Source organism: Calonectris borealis, chromosome 1 (assembly GCF_964195595.1).
Source record: "Calonectris borealis chromosome 1, bCalBor7.hap1.2, whole genome shotgun sequence".
NCBI lineage: Eukaryota > Metazoa > Chordata > Aves > Procellariiformes > Procellariidae > Calonectris > Calonectris borealis.
Genome location: NC_134312.1, coordinates 34011921 through 34030143, shown reverse-complemented (window position 1 = coordinate 34030143; position 18223 = coordinate 34011921). Strand labels below are relative to the sequence as shown.

At 40.6% G+C, this 18223-nt stretch overlaps 1 protein-coding gene across 1 annotated transcript in view; it reads right to left on the bottom strand.

Annotated features, from left to right (window-relative positions):
- Positions 1 to 18223, bottom strand: part of TMEM117 (transmembrane protein 117) — a 237693-nt gene that overhangs the window by 213941 nt on the left and 5529 nt on the right. The window contains exon 3 of the mRNA XM_075148206.1: positions 7089 to 7393. Within this exon, the coding sequence (XP_075004307.1) occupies positions 7089 to 7365 (277 nt within the window). The 5' untranslated portion in view covers positions 7366 to 7393. The remainder of the gene's footprint in view (positions 1 to 7088; positions 7394 to 18223) is intronic.

Sequence of the window (18223 nt, the reverse complement as noted above, 5' to 3'; positions counted from 1 at the left end):
GTCTGAAACGAGGTTACGTGCCTCATCTGTCTCAAGAATCACATTTAGAAATACTGTTCCCTACCTGTCTCGTAGGGAACAATTACTGATCCCTCCTCCTTAAAAGTCACTGTGGCTAGTCGGAACATCTACAATTTTTTTAATTTTGCCAAATGCAAAATATCTTTAAGAAATGTACAAACCACACTTACTATTTGCTAAATAGTTCTTAAATTCTGAGAACATATTCAAAGTTTTTTAAAGCCCAGAATGTTGTTTTTTTTTTCATTTGGGATTTTTTTTTAAAGAAAGGAAATATATAACTTCATAAAGCAGTCACACAGTCTGATCTGGAGTCCCAGCAGGATCACACAAAGAGAAATATTGTCTGGTACCTGAAGGACCTTCATGCCACTCTGACAGCCCAAGGTGATCTTTGAAAGAGCACAGCATGACCATGGAGATTATGCTCTCCTTGGGCTCTCCATCGGGCACTCGGCAAGGTGATGGTCCACACTAACACCCTCTCCATCTCCTTGCTGTCTGGAATAAGAAAAGAAGAAATTTGCCCCTGCACTACGTTGCACCTGCACTATGCCCATCAGGCTGCTCCTGCTAGGAATAAACTCACTTCTATTTCTGGAAATTGAGGAACGGAGACATATTATTCCTGTAAGTGGCAGGCTTCATTCCAAACTCACTCCCAGTCTCAAATGGAAAGAAAAATCTGAAAGTCACGTCAAAAAGATCAAAACACCGAGTTGACACATCATTATTAAGTAACAATGAACTTATTTTTAGTTTTCAGTCACTGGATGCTAAATATTCTCTAGAGCCTTCCCGTTATGGATAATCTGACACATGTAGCTCTTCTCGTAGTCTCATGCGGCTGCTTGGGGAATGGGAGATGAGCCTCGAGTAGAATCAAACCTTTCACTGAAGAGAGAATAATCTTTTTGCAGCTACTACCTGTACCTCTCCAATTAAACTCTATAACTTATTACCCAGAGGTGATATGGTATCAGACTGATTCCACAACTAATGCTAAGAGCAGACGACAGCAGTCTTCTCATTGAACCTGAAGAGAGGAAGCAATAAGATGTTACGGCTCTTCTAAAAATACAAGAGTAAAAGAAGAAATTAGGAGGTCACTTGCATGCTTTTTATTTATATTTCAAAGGTCACTTGTGGTCTCCCTCATGAATGATGTAAAGTTTATTTTAAACTGACATCTTAATTACTGGCAACATGCCAGAGCTGGAATCTGATGAGCCTGCACTCATTCAGTGGCTGGCTGTGAGTTCTCCCTTTTTATGTTTTTTTTTGTTGAGGATTCTGGCTCTCAAAAATGCTTGCTCACAGTCATTTGTGCGTTATTATTAGCAAACTGTTAGATTGGCCCCTTGGCACACATTTTGTACGACCAAAGTAATCTTATTGTATTGCTTCAACATTTTACTGGAAACAAAAGAGGTGAATTGACTGTGGAGCAATAACAGCAGACCTTGAATGCCTTCAACAGCATTAACTTGATCATTGTTATTGAAATTCATACTGAACAGGTTCTGGAAGACAGTGGTTTTTTACCAGCTATCACATTAGTTGCTTTCTACTAGGCTGAAGTCATCAATGGAAAAGAAAAAGCTGCAACAAAGTTGCTGGGTATCAAGTGACAGATCTCATTGTAATGTAAGATACAGAGCTGACAACAGAAAAGAATCTGCTTTATCAATCAGGTTAGAATTTGATGCAAGTATTGCCATACACCCATCACTTGTTCCCACAGATGGTGGCACAACTGTTCATATAACTACTATCAAACAAGAACGGGAAACAATCTGGCTGAAAAACAACCATGCAAAAATCTTATCACACCTCTTTTTTTTTTTTGCAAAACAGATCACACTTGGTTCATTAGCTATTGCACAAGCACCGCTATGAAAGTGATATGTCATAGCAATACTAGCAGCAATACCACAGCCCAGATTTTACACTAACATGACCCCTAATACATCAGGATACTAGTTAATCATATATGAAATATTGTACAAATTTGTCCTATGTCTGTTAACCGCCTAACAGATTCACTTTCCTTATGTAGTGCACTATCATCCTGACTAAATCCCATTCTGCCTAATTTCCTCTTGCAATCTGCATAAATTCATTGCTTCAGTTGATACACACTTTAACTTTCAGTATAAAAACTGAAGAGTCTGTTTATAATAGGTTTGCAATATCTTTTAGAGCCTTCCAGATAAGATGTTTGACAAAAAGAGAGTAATGCTTTCAGACAACAGGTCCTCAGTGGGTGTTTTGTTTGAAACTGTCTATCATGAAATTGCTCCCAGCATGACACTACGGTCCATTAAAAAATTTGCAAAATTAGTGTGTACCCAGTGCAATTCCTATGACGACTGCTTTATTTATTTACTCCAGTGAGTATGAAGCTCAGATTATCATTTAATTCTAAACAAACTGCATACTGTGAACATTTGTAAGAGAGCAACCCATTAAATTCAACATTTATTCAACTGCTCTGATCTGTTTGCAGTATTATGATTCCTCTATTTTAAGAAATATGGCTTTAATGCTATATATCTTGTTTTCCTAATTTGTTATAACATATTAAGTATTTAGTTTCCATCCACATCATTTAGAAAGGAACTTACAAATATAAATCCAGGCACACTCATTGGCAATTGAATAAAATCCAGGTTCTCTAATCATCTTTATAATCAATTAGAATCGGAAAAATGGGCAGGTAGACACATGCACGTTTTGTAGTATGTTTTTAAAAACTGATGTATCTAATATGCAGCATAAGCTAAGGATTATTACACAGGAAAACAGTCAAAGCAAAAATGCTAGACTGAGAAAATTAAGATACTATTTTTCCAAGTATATTGCCCATTTACCCATACTGCTAAAAGTCTATTCAAATGAAAGATGATTTTAAATTTACGAGATAGATCATATTTATATACATTGATGCAAAATGCACAGCCTGAACTTTGGGCCAAAAAACTCCCCACTGAACTCAGAATTTGGGCCTGAGGTTGGAGTACAGAACTGCAACTGTGCATCCACTGAGAAGGTGCTGATTAAAACATACACTTTCTACACACTAAATACCGTGTTATTTTCCAGACAGTGCCCCAGAGCCATATGAAAAACGTGCAAGAGCTTATTCAGGAATTTCTTTTAAGTCGGGATTTAAGATTTGAATGCATTTTTTGAATGCATAGTGTAATCAAATGGGGTCAGTTTGTAAGTTCTTTCTGCTTTTAATAAAGAAATAAAGAAATCTCCAAGTAAGTGCAAAGAAGATACCACTTTTCCCTGCTTCAAGTAACTCTCTCATGCAGAACAAAAAATAACAGGGGTATATATCTTTATTTTTTATTTCCCCAAACTTCCAATATTCATCTATGACCTTTCATTTTCCATTGCAAAATAAAAAGCATGGCAGAACACAATAACTAACCAAATAGAAGATATGCTTAGTGATGAGTCAAAAGAATATAACAGCAAAAGGCAATTTAAAAATTCCATTTGTTCTAACCATATGCCACAAAGATATAAAGAATGTACTAGATAAAGGCTGTTTTCCTTGGAAATATTTATCACGGGAGATGTTTATCAAATGCATTAAGTTATTTCTTGACCGAAGAGCAAGAAATGTAATTGTTTTCTAATCTTGTTTTAAGTCATGAGCAGTGTCCTGAAGAAGTCCCTGAAGAGGGGACTACTGTTCAAAGGTTGTAATGAATATTATCAACAGAAAACATCGCACCATGTTCTCTAGTCGAGATCTCCACTTCTCAACAATATAGTTTACCTACTCCCTTACCTCTATAAACTCAGAGAGATGAAGCCTAAATGATGTTTCCAGCACTTCTCCTTCCACTTTTAGAAACATAACATGCTTGAACTTAATTCTATTATTTTTATAGTTCATGACAGTCATGCCTATCAGACAGTGTCTGTCACAGATGGTAAACTGTATTACGACATAGTTCTACCTACACTATTTCTCTAGTTCATATGCAAACTCAGCAGCAAGAAATACGGAAGACAAGGGACAAAAGAGCAGGAAGGGCATAGAGAAAGGAAATCCTTTCCACTCCTCTTTATCTAAAGTGAGATGTGCAGACTAATCCTTCTCAATTTCAATTTGCAGCATACACTGTGAGCCAAGATCTGACAGGGGAAGATTGACTGGTGCTATTTGGTTTCCTGACTGCAAGAAGTTATACATAGGCCACAAGAAACAACCAGTCGCTATTTCCTCTACAAACAGAATTTAGCAGAGAAATATAAATAAATGAAAAGGGATTAAAAAATAGAATAGTTCCAAACAGTTATACATGAAAAAAAAAAAAGGATTAAATAGGAAAAAAGGACAGAATCAGCAACCACTTGAAAAGATAGACTAGGGAAATTAAAAACAACCAAGGGGTGAATTCATAAAGTGCTTGATGCCAGAAGATTCAGAAGGCGTACTCAATGAGGATCTCAATAAAATGAGGGATTTCTAGGCAGTGAAGACATGAAAATAGTGGCAAATAACTGGCAGTAAAGATTTCAGCATGGGCTGTACAAATCTTCTGGAGACCCAGAGATAAACTCAAGCTGTAAACCCACATCATCATCTCATCAATGTGATTGCTATCTAGTTAGTTTACAGCTAGCATGGCCACATCAATCAGCAATACAGTCACATAGACTGCCATCTGCTCGCAGTGTATCACAAGCAACAGCATATTTCCACTGACACGCTGTGTGGGTGCAGTCCCACAGCACTCGAGCCAACACAAGGCAGGGCTGCCGTGGCCCCCGGCTATCTTGGCGGCACAGTCCTTGGCTGTTGCATCGGCACTGGCACTCAAGCGATCGCATCAGTTCAAGCAGCTGCTGTAGACAACAGCAGAAGCAACTGGTTTTCCATGGGATCAGCTGCCTGAGCTGGCTCGCTGCTCCATTACATCAACAGCAGCGCTGGCTCGAGGGAGACACCAAAACGATGTGGCTGGGGTTAGGGGGGTGGGAGTGTGGCAGATCCACATTGGCTCAAATTGCCATGAAACTCAACATGCAGCAACGAGCCTCAGATCAGGTTGTATCTACACCCATACTGCTCACTCAGACCATAGCTGTAAAAATCCATAAGCTAGCACTGCCATCAGGGGTAGGAATCTCTTACCTGTTAGTTTCCTCCCAAAGCTGATCCCTTCTTTGTGCTGTCACAAACATTGGTATGATCAGAGACATGATCCTCACAGAAATAAAAGATGGTACTGCTAATGTGGGTAAGTTAAGTTCCCTATCCTGTTTCACTGAACAACTGCACAAAACCACAAAGCAGCAGACACTGAAGGCTGGGCCAGACCTTGTCCTTTTGGCAGTAATGCTGATTCAAGCTACTTTAAAATTTAAGTTAAGCTATGTCCTATCTATGTTATACACTTACAAATCCAGAAGGAATTATCATAATAACCTACCTACATAGAAGGCAGAGAATTACTCTGTAGTCAGACTAGAACATATTCCCAAGAAGAAAAATTCACGTCTTGATGAACCTGCATCCTATAACAACTTGTTCCACTGATTGTCTAGCCTTTCAGTTAAAAAAAAAAAAAGTGCTGGCTATTTGCCACTTCCAAGCACTGGACCTTGCAATACATTTGCTGGACTGAAGGTTCTGTCCTTCAAGTCAAATTTGAGCAAGTCACCCTCTAATCTTTCCTTTATCCTCTCAATCCTCTCACTGTAGGACTTATTTTCCAATTTTATCATCAGTTTCATTAGTTTTCCCTAATCTTCTCCAATTTAACAAAATCATTCCTCAATTGTGGAAGACAGAATGGAAAACATTTTTGTGACAGTGCTTGGTTCAGAGCCCAGGAATTAAGGTAAAATGTCCTCTTTGTGGGGATATTTTACATTTATCATTACATTAAGGTAAAATGTCCACCAAATAGCCATCAAGATGCTCAACTATTTTTCAGAATAAGTGCTTCAAGAGAAGTCTGTATTAAGAGAAGTCTCTTAATGTGGCTTTGCTTGTTCATTCCTTGACATAACAGCTTTACATTTGATTTATTGAAACAATAGTGGCTCTCTTTCTATCTTAATAGAACGAGACAGACTAAGGAAATGGCCTATCACTCATGTGCTTTGAGGTGTTCCAGTAACCATCCATCCTACAGTCCTACCAGTATAAGAATATAGGACTAGTCCATCTAGACCAGCAATGACACAACTAGAACCAGATGTTTCAAAGAATGGTACAGCTGGCAGGAGTGAAGTAATCTTTTCCATGATTTCGACTTATCTCTAAAACTTAGAGACAGCCTTGAGCCTTCAGATGCAACATTTTCTACATTTACTACATGACTCAGTTAAGACAATGATAGATATTTTTGTATCTCTCTCTCTCTATATATTTACATCTAACTTCTCAGTCTCAGAATTTAATCCAGGGTCATTCTGTTCCTTTCCGTCAGTCCATGTGCAGCAACTTCCCCAGTTTAGTCACATCTTGTGTATGAAAGCATTTACTGCCATGTTTTTTTCCATTTCCTACCTTTCCATTTCACTGACTCGCTCTTGTATTAAGAGACAGACAGGTCCTGCTTCTCTAGAATTCCTGTTTTCATGTTGGAGCTCTTCAGCACAGCTCTGCTAATACTAACAACGGCCTCTGCTTCCACTTATGTGACAGGACATGTAGTATTGCTGCCCCAAGGAACAATGCCTTTTCTGCAAATTGCTGAGAAAATTATATAATAAGATTTAAAAATCGGTCTGAAGATGCAAAGGAGTGTTTTTATAATACTGAAAATCACTGACCTCTCAAGTATTTAAAACATGTCAGCTTTCACTATTTTTAGCCTTTTTTGGCTGAAATCATTGTGAATTATGCTCACATAAGTAGACATGGCATTAATTTCCACGATGATGTAAGCTTTGATATACTGAGTTCTATACAGCTCTAAACAGTTGACGCGATTAATAGCAAAGCTTACAAAACGGCAATGAGTAGAAAGCTAAATGAAGTCGTCAGAAAGCCATGATCAGGAAAACAGTAGGTGCATCATGTAACTTACCAAAGAGGCGCTGATGGAAGAGAAATTTCCCAGCTATCAGTCCTGTGAGAATGGCAAGCAGCCACAGAAACACCTTCAAAAATCTCCAGCCTCCTCCTTCAGGGTATTTATTTGTGACAAAGGAGAAACAATTACCAACAACAATAACATTGGCTTCTGTCTGACTGTGAGATACTGGGTCCTCAGCGAATATTAAGAAGTTAAAGAAGATCACTAAGTAAGCCACAACTAAGCGAGACCACGGGTGCTGGAAGTAGTAGCGGAAGTCTTTATCCATCCTCAGATACTGCAGAACTGTTCTTTGCCTGTATGTAAAGACACAAATGCACGATGTTATATATACCCAGAATTCTCAGAGCTTAGGAGATACCTGCACCTTACAAAAATCAAATCACTGTAACCTTGTCATCAGTAATTTTTAACACTTCAGACTCGACTAGCAATGAAAGTTTCAATCAAAAGATACTGTTAGATCCAGGTAGAGAAAACCTGAAATTTCTGCCCGTTCTAATGTAAAAACAACAAACAAACGTATATACATTATAGCACAGGGTTTTTAGTCTCAAACGTTTCTATACTATCTCTTTAAAATTACAGCTTCATAATGAGGCATGAAAATACAGCATGTAAGAACATGACAGGCTACATGAAACTCAGAGTGCCTTTCCAGCCACATTCCAAAAAATACAACACAGATTTCACAAATGTTCATGTTAAGCCTAAATTGAATCTTTCTCCTTACAGGAGAAGGATGGAACAAGCCCGTAAGTCCAGTGAGGTCTTCGACTGCCTCATCTCCTGGAAGATTACAAGCGTATAACCCAGCAACATCAGAAACTTGTGTTTATATGAAGGAATAACATTATGGAAAAGTTGCTAGAATTAATCCTTGCAGGTCAGGCAAGTCTGTGGAAATCTTTTCACTGACTTCAGGGAGTATACCTATAATTAGGCATATTTTCAAAACTGGAAAATAAGAGTGCCCTGAGCACAGACTGTTTTGTACGAATACAAAAACTGCATTTTGAAACTTGCCTACTTATGAAGTACTACTACGGAAAAATGCAACTGAGCATGGTTAACGTTTCAGTTGTTTGCCATTTGATTTCTTTTTCTTTTGTTCACAACAAATTAGTTGTTTCATCCTGTTGAACCACTTTGTATGCACAAAGATACAAGGCCTTTGTGTTATGGAACACCGCAAATATTCAAGGGAGACAGAGTGTAGGAAAAAAAGAAGAAAAGAAAAAGAGTATCTAATAATATTTCTTGTTTATTACAGCACAATCCTTGAAGGATAGAGTGTACTTAATTGAACAGTACAGATTTTTGCTAATGTCATATGCCCTGCAGGAAAAAAAAAAACAAACCCAAATAGCAGCAAAAGACCTAAAAAACCCAATCAATTACTCATCCCTTCTTGGACTTCTGACTAAGTATCACTTTGCAAACTTACAAACGGCTTGAATTACAATGTCGCCCTTTAGGTAGTCCCTTCAAAATTATTTAACTCCATAATCCGATATATATTTGCAAAATTACAAGGAATCCTGTATGCATTAAATCAAAAGGATAAAAGAACCTCTCAGCAGATTCAGATAAAGCGTTCAGTAAATAATAAAAATGAATACTGTCCCATTATGCATAAATTACATATGAAAAAGAAAAAAAACACATTAGAGGATTAAAAAGTTGGCACAAGGAAGTGTCAGCCCCTTGGAAAACTTTATGAATGAAGTGATTTAAAGCAAGGGTCATTGGCCCAGCAGCCTAAGAAAATACCACTTTGGGGAGATTAAACTGCCTTTAGAGCCATAAGGATGCCCACTGCTATTTTATGTTCTCCTTTCTTCCTGTTAATGGGAAGAAAAGTTTTGGTATTTCCATATGTGTATGAACCATCTTAAAGCCCGAATGGGGCTGGAGATAAACAACTATATGTCCTGACATTTTTGGCAGCTGCCGGATACCCAAGAGTTATTAGACAGCCAGCTGAAGAGGCAGACTCTCAGGAAGCGTTTTATAGCATAAGAAGCCAATATTTGAAATAGCAGCCGTGCTAAATCGCTAATAAAAAGCCTGCTTTTGACTACCTCAACGCCAAAAATGAGGGTGCCGAGAAACCCGCGCACCAGACGCCCATCGCAACCTGTTAAAATGACCCATTTCCCCCTGCCCCCGGCGCAGACCTGGGGACCCGTGGCCGCGCTGCCCCCGCAGCTGCGACCGCCGCCGCCCCGCCGGGACACAGGGCCACGGGCCCCCGCAGCGCCGCCGGGCCGGGGCTGCCCGCCCGCCGCCCGCTGCCCGCCGCCTCACTCACCGCGACGGGGGATCCGGCGCCACGGGCGCGGTGCTGCTGCGGCGCGTCTCCACGTCTGCCGCGGTGCGGCTCTCAGCAGCGGGCGCACCCCGCTCTGCTCCGCGCTGCTCCGCTGCGCTGCGCGCCGGCAGCCCCCCGCAGCTGCCCGCGGCCGGCAGGGCCCCCCCGGCCCCTCCGGCGCTGACAGCGGCGCTGGCGCTGCCGCGGTGTCCCGCCCCCCGGCCGCCGCGGGGAGGGAGCGGCGGCGGCGGCTGTGCCCCTCCTCTCCGCTCCGCTCCCGGGCGCGGGCGAGCGCCGGTGGAGGGAGCGCGGCCGCACCGGCCCCGGCAGTGCCGCAGCCGCGGCGGCGGCAGCGGGCGGCGCCGCAGCGGCAGGGTCCCGACGCCCCCGGCGCCCCTGCCTGTCCCTCCCCGGAGCCTGCCAGCAAGGACACGAAACGTGCGCGTTATTCCCGCGGGTGTCTTTATTCCCCCTGGAAAACGATGGCCTGGGAGCCACGGGGGCTTATCCAGCTAGGGCAGGTGACGGAAACTGGAGCGACACTCAATTCCCACCGGTCAGACTTCAGTATTAAGTAAATTAGCTGTAGAAATATGGGAAGTATGGGGTCAAATTTGGAGGCGTATTACCCCAAAGCAAAAGCACAGGGTTGGCAGTAACAGCCAGCTCACTCCGGAAGATTTAGGAAAACCCTCATGTTTGGGAGGGGGCTATCATGAGGCCATGGCCAGTCTCCAGGGTGCATATACAGTCAGTATTGTCACTGTGTGGGGCAAAATGCCTCTGTGCAGCCTGACAGAGTTGTTGACGTTGCACTTCAGCCGAATTGTCAACCAAAGCCTTTTTATGTGGGATGCGGTCCCTAGTGCCAGTGTGCTGGTATTGCTGACATCCCAGGAAAACGTTTACAGGATGCTCTTAGCATTGCATTATGACTGGGTCTTAATGCAATATGTACTAGTTCTGCTCATTGCTGAAGACCGGTGAGACCAACCTGAAGTTGCTAGACACAGCCTCAGGTAACTCCATTGGAGCAGGTAACTAAAATATGGCATCAGACTTAAAACATGGATATACATTTGGCTGCTTCAGGCCAAGGTACGGAAGAATGTGGCCAAGGTCCACTGAGGAATGTGGAAGGGTCTTTAGGTGAGTCACCATGTGAAAGACCAGCACAACCAGAACAAGGTTCTGGTGAAGACATAATACCACATTATCTTCCTCGGTGGAATATCCTGTAAGACTCTCAATTTTAGGTGGAAAGATGCAACAATCAATACTTAACACTAACTCCCTCAAGCTATCTTTACAGTAAACAAATTTAAAATATTCAGTGACAAAAAATCATCACGTGCAACGAGAGAGTGCAGAAATACAGCATACAGCACTGCCTGTTCATGCAACAGTTCAGTGTGCACTGCCGCACTTGCAGAAATCAGTCTCCTTCTGTTCAACAAATGAGAATCCACAGAGAGGAGGCAGCACCCACCACAAAAGAGATCACACTCTTTATGCACCTACACACTAAAAAACATTCTCTTCAGCTCAGGTGGAAACCCATGCTACAACTACAGAGTGTTTATGCACATTTTTTCAGATAATAAATCAGTGAGCAAGTTTTTGAAGCCACAAAGTCAATCAAATGAAAATCATCTACTTTTCTATTAAAGTAATCGAAAGCATAAGTGCGCCATATACCTCCCCCAAATATATCATGTTGCAATTGCTTTCTTAGAGAAAGCTAATATTCTTCCAAAAAGTGTAATATTTCACTCGTATATAAAAAAAAAAGCTGGATCACTCCTATTCCTTTTTTAATCAAGCAGTCAAGATTTAGTTGATGAAATACATACCTGAATAGCAACAATTAACAAATAATCTAAGTAGACAAGACTAATCAGGCCAACTCACTAAAACCCAGGAACTGCCAGCAACAGAAGAATATAAACAAACTCTTATCTACGAAACCATCAGCAACTGAACAAGCCAGCAGTAAAACCAGTAAGTTGAACCTAAAAAGTAGCTTGAATCAGGACAATGAGTCATCTTGAAATGCTAGTTTCGATACTTGTGAATGAAACTATTTTACCAACACTCCTGCTATAAAATAGTGCTTGTATAAAGGCTATCCTTTTACACTTGGTTTCCAGCAGAGAGCTGTGAGTATTGAACTAACTGTATATATATCGTACTGCAGTATCAATTTCTGTAGAATCATTTTACACTCAAATATGAGGAATCAGCCTTCTGCACATTAGTCTGCAACTGGAAAGTTCCCTTACAAGACTCTGCTGCCTCAGACAACTCTGTCTGGTGCAGGAACACGCGCTGAGCTACAGTATGTTCCAAAATAATGATGCTGTACTAAGAGACAAGTTTCTTTGCTTTTCTATGCCAAAGCAAAAGTGCTAATTTTGTCAGTAAAAAGGCTGCAGGTCCAAACTAAAAAGACTCATGTAATCACTCTATTCAGAAACAAAACTAAAAGAAAATGCAATTCATTATAAAATCCTGTGTATCCAGGGCTGAAAGGTAATTCTAGAGATTGGAAAAAATGCTACAGCTTCATCTGAAAAACCCCATTACTCAGGGACTGTGCTCCTAATGTATTTTTCTTCCATCCCGCTGTTGTGGGTTGACCATGGCCAGCAGCTAAGCACCCATGCAGCTGCAGCTGCTAGCTCACTCCTCCCTCCCCAGCAGGACAAGGGAGAGAATTAGAGAAAAAGAGAGAAAACTTGTAGGTCGAGATAAAGATGGATTAATAAGTGAGGAAAAACAGTGAGAATTAATAAAATGTAATAAGTGAGGATAAAAAAAAAAAAAAAAAGCAGTGCTAAGGCAATCACTCACCAAGGCCCACAAGCAGACTGATGCCTGGTCAGTCTGTGATAGCCAGCTTTGAAGCCAACCCCCATCCCACCCTTTTCCTCTACCTTGTTTTATTATTGGGCTTGATGTCATATGGCATGGAGTATCCCTTTGGTCAGTTGGGGTCAGCTGTGCTGGCTGTGTTCCCTCCCAACTTCTTGCCTACCCCCCCAGCCTACTCGCTGGGATAAGAATGCGGGCAGAGTGGGAAAGAGAGACAGCCTTGACCCTGTGCAAGCACTGCTCAGCAATAGCCAAAACATCAGTGTGTTTTCAACCCTGTTTTAGCCACAAATCCAAAACACAGCACCATATCACTGCTATGAAGAAAGTTAACTCCATCCCACGCCAGATCCAGTACGCTTGCAAAAACATCCTTGGAAGAAAAGATTTCCCCCTTTGAAATTTCACAGTCACAGTTATGGCAACCCGTTTCAGCTATACCACTTAAGATCTATTCATTATCTGCATCCCCAACTTGTTTCTTACTGTCTAAAAGAAGAGAAAGCAGCACATTAAAACATGAAACAAATGGAGAAAAAACAAAAGCTGATAACAGTTAGTGTATAACTAAAGAGTTAAATAATTTAAGAACTTAGAAGAAAGAAAAGGCAAAAATATATATCCATGGAAGGTAAGAATGTTAAGTTAATCAGAGACAATGACATTGCAAATACTAGTACTGCTTTACTACTAGATGTGAAAAATAGAATTGTCTAAAAGAATGTGGAACAGCAGAAATGTTTCTATTGCACATTTGGAAAACACAAACAGTGCTTTCACATTATATAACATTGAAATACTTTCCATTAAATCAATAATATGAAAGGATAGTAAACAGCAGCAAGTTAAATTAAACATTTATTTTTAAATGGCAGATTGAAGAGTTATTAGAAAAATAAATGAAAGACATGATATTCAGTAATGTTAATCGTTAAATTTGTTTCCCAACAACTTCTGAAATGCTGAGGAAATTTCATAGAACTAGAAGAAAGTTAATGTTGTAACAGTATTTACAGGGTAAATAGGATGGTCTGCTTAATTACAGGCTGACAGCAAGCATGGGCAAATATATGGGAAAGGCAGGTTCAGGTCTCAATTACTGAAAGAAGTGAAAGGCAGAAGAACCGGAATAACCAAATGGAAGACAGTGCTGCGGGCTGTGCAGCCATGCAATCTCCGTCCCCCCGCCACTGTAGATCAGAGTAGTCACCAGATTTAGTGGTGATTTTGGCCTAACTAGTGCCTCTGTTTCTGCAAGAACAACGAGCAATAATACAAGCTGACAGAATATGCTCTTTGAAAACCTGTTCTGATGTCACTTTAGGAGATAATGCATTTGTTTGGTTAGGTCAGTATTGATATATACCTGAACTCCTCAAAGTATTTGTGTGATCAGATACCTACTGACATTTCAATGAAATAACGAGAATGGCACAAAATCAACATTATGCACAATACACAGATGAACTAATAGGCTTCCAAGTCATGATAAAGGACCTTACTTCTGGTTCTATTTAACATTTTTCACCGATGAAACAAGAAAGAGATTGCAAATTACCTAAGATGTGGGAAACTAAAAATAATGACATAAGGACACATCTCTGATGCTAAACCTCTGGACTGTTTGACTTGTTGGGTACAATCCAAAACATTTCAAACCACATGTAAATGTGAATAGGAACAAATTATACCTGCTGTTTCTACAAGGCAGAAAAAAACGAAAAAAAGATCTTGGATATAGATTTTAACAAATATAAATGATGCTCTGGCTAAAAATGGTAGTGGAATCTTGGGATCTGGGTGATTAATATGTACTTTTTGATCCTTGCCAAGCAAGTTTTACTTTACCAAGGTGAAGTTAAGGGGTGGTTTCATTATTGTTTATAAGTTAAACCACAAAAATAAAATTTTGAGCAGAATTTAATACATACATCTAATTTTGCAATACTAATGGAACTTGGACAAAAAGTTGTTGGAGAACTGTGGAGCCAGAAATTTAAGTGACCTTTTACATACTTCAGTCCCGGAGTCAAATGATAAAGGGCTTACCAAGGTTAAAGCAGAAGCTGTACTGGAAGTTTCGAAGATCATAGTCAGATGATAAACAAAACTTACACTTGAATGAAGTAGTTACTTCTGTTCATCCAGACCAAATTTAGTGCAGGTAAGCGTCATTCTACTTCAAATAATCATACTGATTTCAACAGACAACCAGCACACACCTAGCCTAGATAAAATCACTGAAGAACTGTCTAGTGAGGTGAACTTACACCATTAATTGAATACCTTTTAAGTGCATCAGCTGGCCATATGGATGCTTTCAACTTACAGAACAACCAGATGTGACTTCTGTACTAGGAAAAGAAAGGAATAATCAGCTTGCAGCTACATCGATAGTTGCATATACAGAATTAGAGAAAACACAAATTAAGAAAAAGTGAAATCTGAGTTCAGCCTTCCACAGATACTGCTTAACCACACTGTCCAAGTTTATTGCAATGGTAAAAGAAGATTTCAGAAAGGTAGGATTAAAGCTGGAAGACAAAAGTTCAGAAAAATAGTAAGTCGTAACAGAAGGTCTTTGGGAAAATATACTCTAATGTTGCTGAACTCTAGTAAGAAAAGTATAATATCACATGTTTTGTTTAGTATGAGCTTTATATTCTTTTTATATAAGCAGGCCTCAGATTAGTATCTGACAGGAAAATAATTTAAGCTGTGTTCGTTTATTCAATACTAAAGAAAAATTTTATTAAAAATAATGAGGGGTAATTTCTTAACTTCATGAGAAAACACAGGACTAAAAAAAAGTCTTGTTTTTCAAGTATTGTATCTCATGATGTTCTTCCAAAGTGCAATGAACAACTGTACTTTGTACAACTACAGTATAACAACACATTGCCTCTGTAAAAAAAAAAAAGTCTGAAGGCTTTACTCTGTCATCATATAAACTCCCTGTGTCTTGATCCTGTTTCTATTAGAACAAAAATAGGTGTAGCATGACATAAAAATTTTGCATCTTGACAAAAGTACTGCTTTTAAACTCAAGTAGAGTGTGATAGCTCAAACAATTAAATGACTTTATTTTCAAATCTCTGCATACCTGAAATTGGAGTATGTTAGCTAATACAATTAAAAGGAGTCTGAGAGCTGGTCATGCACTGTCATATACAACTGACTGGATCAGGGGAACAGAAACACAGCCAGGGCAGGGAGTACTATGAAGCACTGGCTGCTGCGTTGGGTGTCTCAAGACAGGTTATGGCAAACCGGACACTGCACTAATATAACTGAGGAGCAAATCCGTCCCTTCTGAAGCAGACGCGTACAGGTGTCCTGTGCAAAGCATGGCTTGTCCAAGCAGCGGATCAAACCCCAGGAATATAGGGGAGCTACGCTTGCTAACAACTTCAATGTCACTGTCCAAATGGTAGCACTTGGTGAATCAGAACTATAACCTCACTGAAAATAATCAAATAGACCAGTATTAAACAAAAGAGAGATAATCATAGTCTGAAGATAATTAATAAGAGAATCATATATACACTACGCCTACAGAGTGGGGTTTTTGCTGTCAGATTTTTAGTTCTGGACAAGTAAGGAGAAGACCAAGCTTTGTGACCTTTCTTTAAAGCTTCTTCTCATCATATATAGGGATACGCAGTGTCTATTATGCAAATAGACATTTTTTCAATGGCCAAAGAATAGCCTGTGACAAATGCCTGTTATTTTTAGCTCACACTAATGCACTGTGAAAAAGCATAGTTATGAAAAAAAAATTATAATGATAAATGTAATAATTTATTTAGCAGCTGGAAATCCATTGAAAATGGACAGGCTCTTTGAATAAGTGCCCGAGAGAACAAGTAAGAACGTACAGTGCGGTCAAAATGTCCTTTGTTTGTTTACTGAATTTCCTTTCATTTATAAGAAGAGCAGTGAGTGCATTGTAGAATCTTCTGGAACTAAAATGAAGTACGGGAGACCTTCAGCTTATGCTGAGACATAGCATACATCTGGGTTTGTGTGTGCCTGTGAGGGTCTTATTCTGCTGGAAACTAAGTGCAAGGAGCTGAGTACTAACAGAGCAGCCTTAAATGCTAGAAGGGAACAATGCAACTACTTCAGGTTTCACTGCAAGTCTTTCTCCTACCCTTTCTCTGCATTTCTGTCTACTTAAACAGTAAGCACTGCAGAGTAAGTATCTATGGTAGAGTTTTATTCTGTCACATCTCAGAATGCTTTCTGGAAACAATTAGTAATAAAATCCCTAAGTGGCCTCATGGAGACCTTTTGGGATAAAACTTCCCATGTTTTCTTGCTACTATTTTTTAACAGTAATTTAGGGGTTGAAACTGGGTGTCACTTGTGAGTGACTCAGGAGAACGGTCTGTGTGACTGAATTCCTCTCCTGCAAGTGGGACCCCATGAGTAGGAGGAATCCTTTGTCCCAGGTCCTCCCATTCTTTCACCCAAGCTTTGACATCTTTCAGAAGGTCTTAGCTGTCCTCATGATGCCTACACCAAAAAGTGGAAATATCTAACAACAGTTTGAACCTTTTCTTAATTTCTGTGGAAATTTGGATAAGACCGTAGAACAGCAATGAGAAGCATACAAGGAGCCATTAGAGGTAACCTGATATTCGGTGGATAAGGAATTGGTTGGCTGGTTGCATCCAGAGGGTAGTGGTGAACAGCTCAATGTCCAAGTGGTGTCCCTCAGGGATCCATATTGGGACCAGTACTGTTTAATATCTTCATCAATAACATAAACAGTAGGATTGAGTGCACCCTCAACAAGCTTGCAGATGACACCAAGCTGAGTGGTGTGGTCGACACGCCTGAGGGATGGGATGCCATCCAGAGGGGCCTGGACAAGCTCATGAAGTGGGCCGATGTGATCCTCATGAGGTTCAACAAGGCCAAGTGCAGCGTCCTGCACCTGGGTCTGGGCAACCCTGGTATCAATATAGGCTTGTGGATGAAGGGATTGAGAGCAGCCCTGCCGAGAAGGACTTAGGGGTACTGATGGATGAAAAGCTGGACATGAGCCGGCAATGTGCGCTCACAGCCCAGGCAGCCAACCGTATCCTGGGCTGCATCAAAAGAAACATGGCCAGCAGGTCGAGGGAGGTGATTCTGCCCCTCTACTCTGCTCTGGTGAGACCCCACCTGGAGTACTGCATCCAGCTCTGGAGCCCTCAGCACAGGAAAGACATGGACCTGTTGGAGCAGGTCCAGAGGACGGCCACAAAAATGATCAGAGGGATGGAACACCTCTCCTGTGAGGAAAGGCTGAGAGAGTTGGGGTTATTCAGCCTGGAGAAGAGAAGGCTCCTTGCAGCCTTTCAATACTTAAAGGGGGCTTCTAAGAAAGATAGGGACAGACTTTTTAGTAGGGCCTGTTGTGATAAGACAGGGGGTAATAGTTTTAAACTAAAAGAGGATAGATTCAGACTAGATATAAGGAAGAAATTTTTCACGATGATGATGAAACACTGGAATGGGTTGCCCAGAGAGGTGGTAGATGCCCCATCCCTGGAAACATTCAAGGTCAGACTGGACCGGGCTCTGAGCAACCTGATCTAGTTGAAGATGTCCCTGCTCATTGCAGGAGGGTTGGGCTAGATGGCCTTTAAAAGTCCCTTCCAACCCAAACTATTCTATGATTCTATTAGATCTAATATGTTCACATCCGTACATGCCATGGAGAAACAGGCAGGAACCTGGGATCTCAGGAAGGATAGGCAAAATGTCAAAGAAAACATAAGACAGAAGACTGAAATTTTCAAATATTGATACTCCTAGGCTATAAGGTAAACAGTCTTAGCAAGTCTCAGAGGCTCTGCAATACCCTAATTAAGAGAGAAAGTGACTTAGGACTTTGTGTCTTCCACACAGAGTGCAAACAATGCCTTGGTCAGGTCCCATTTGCTTC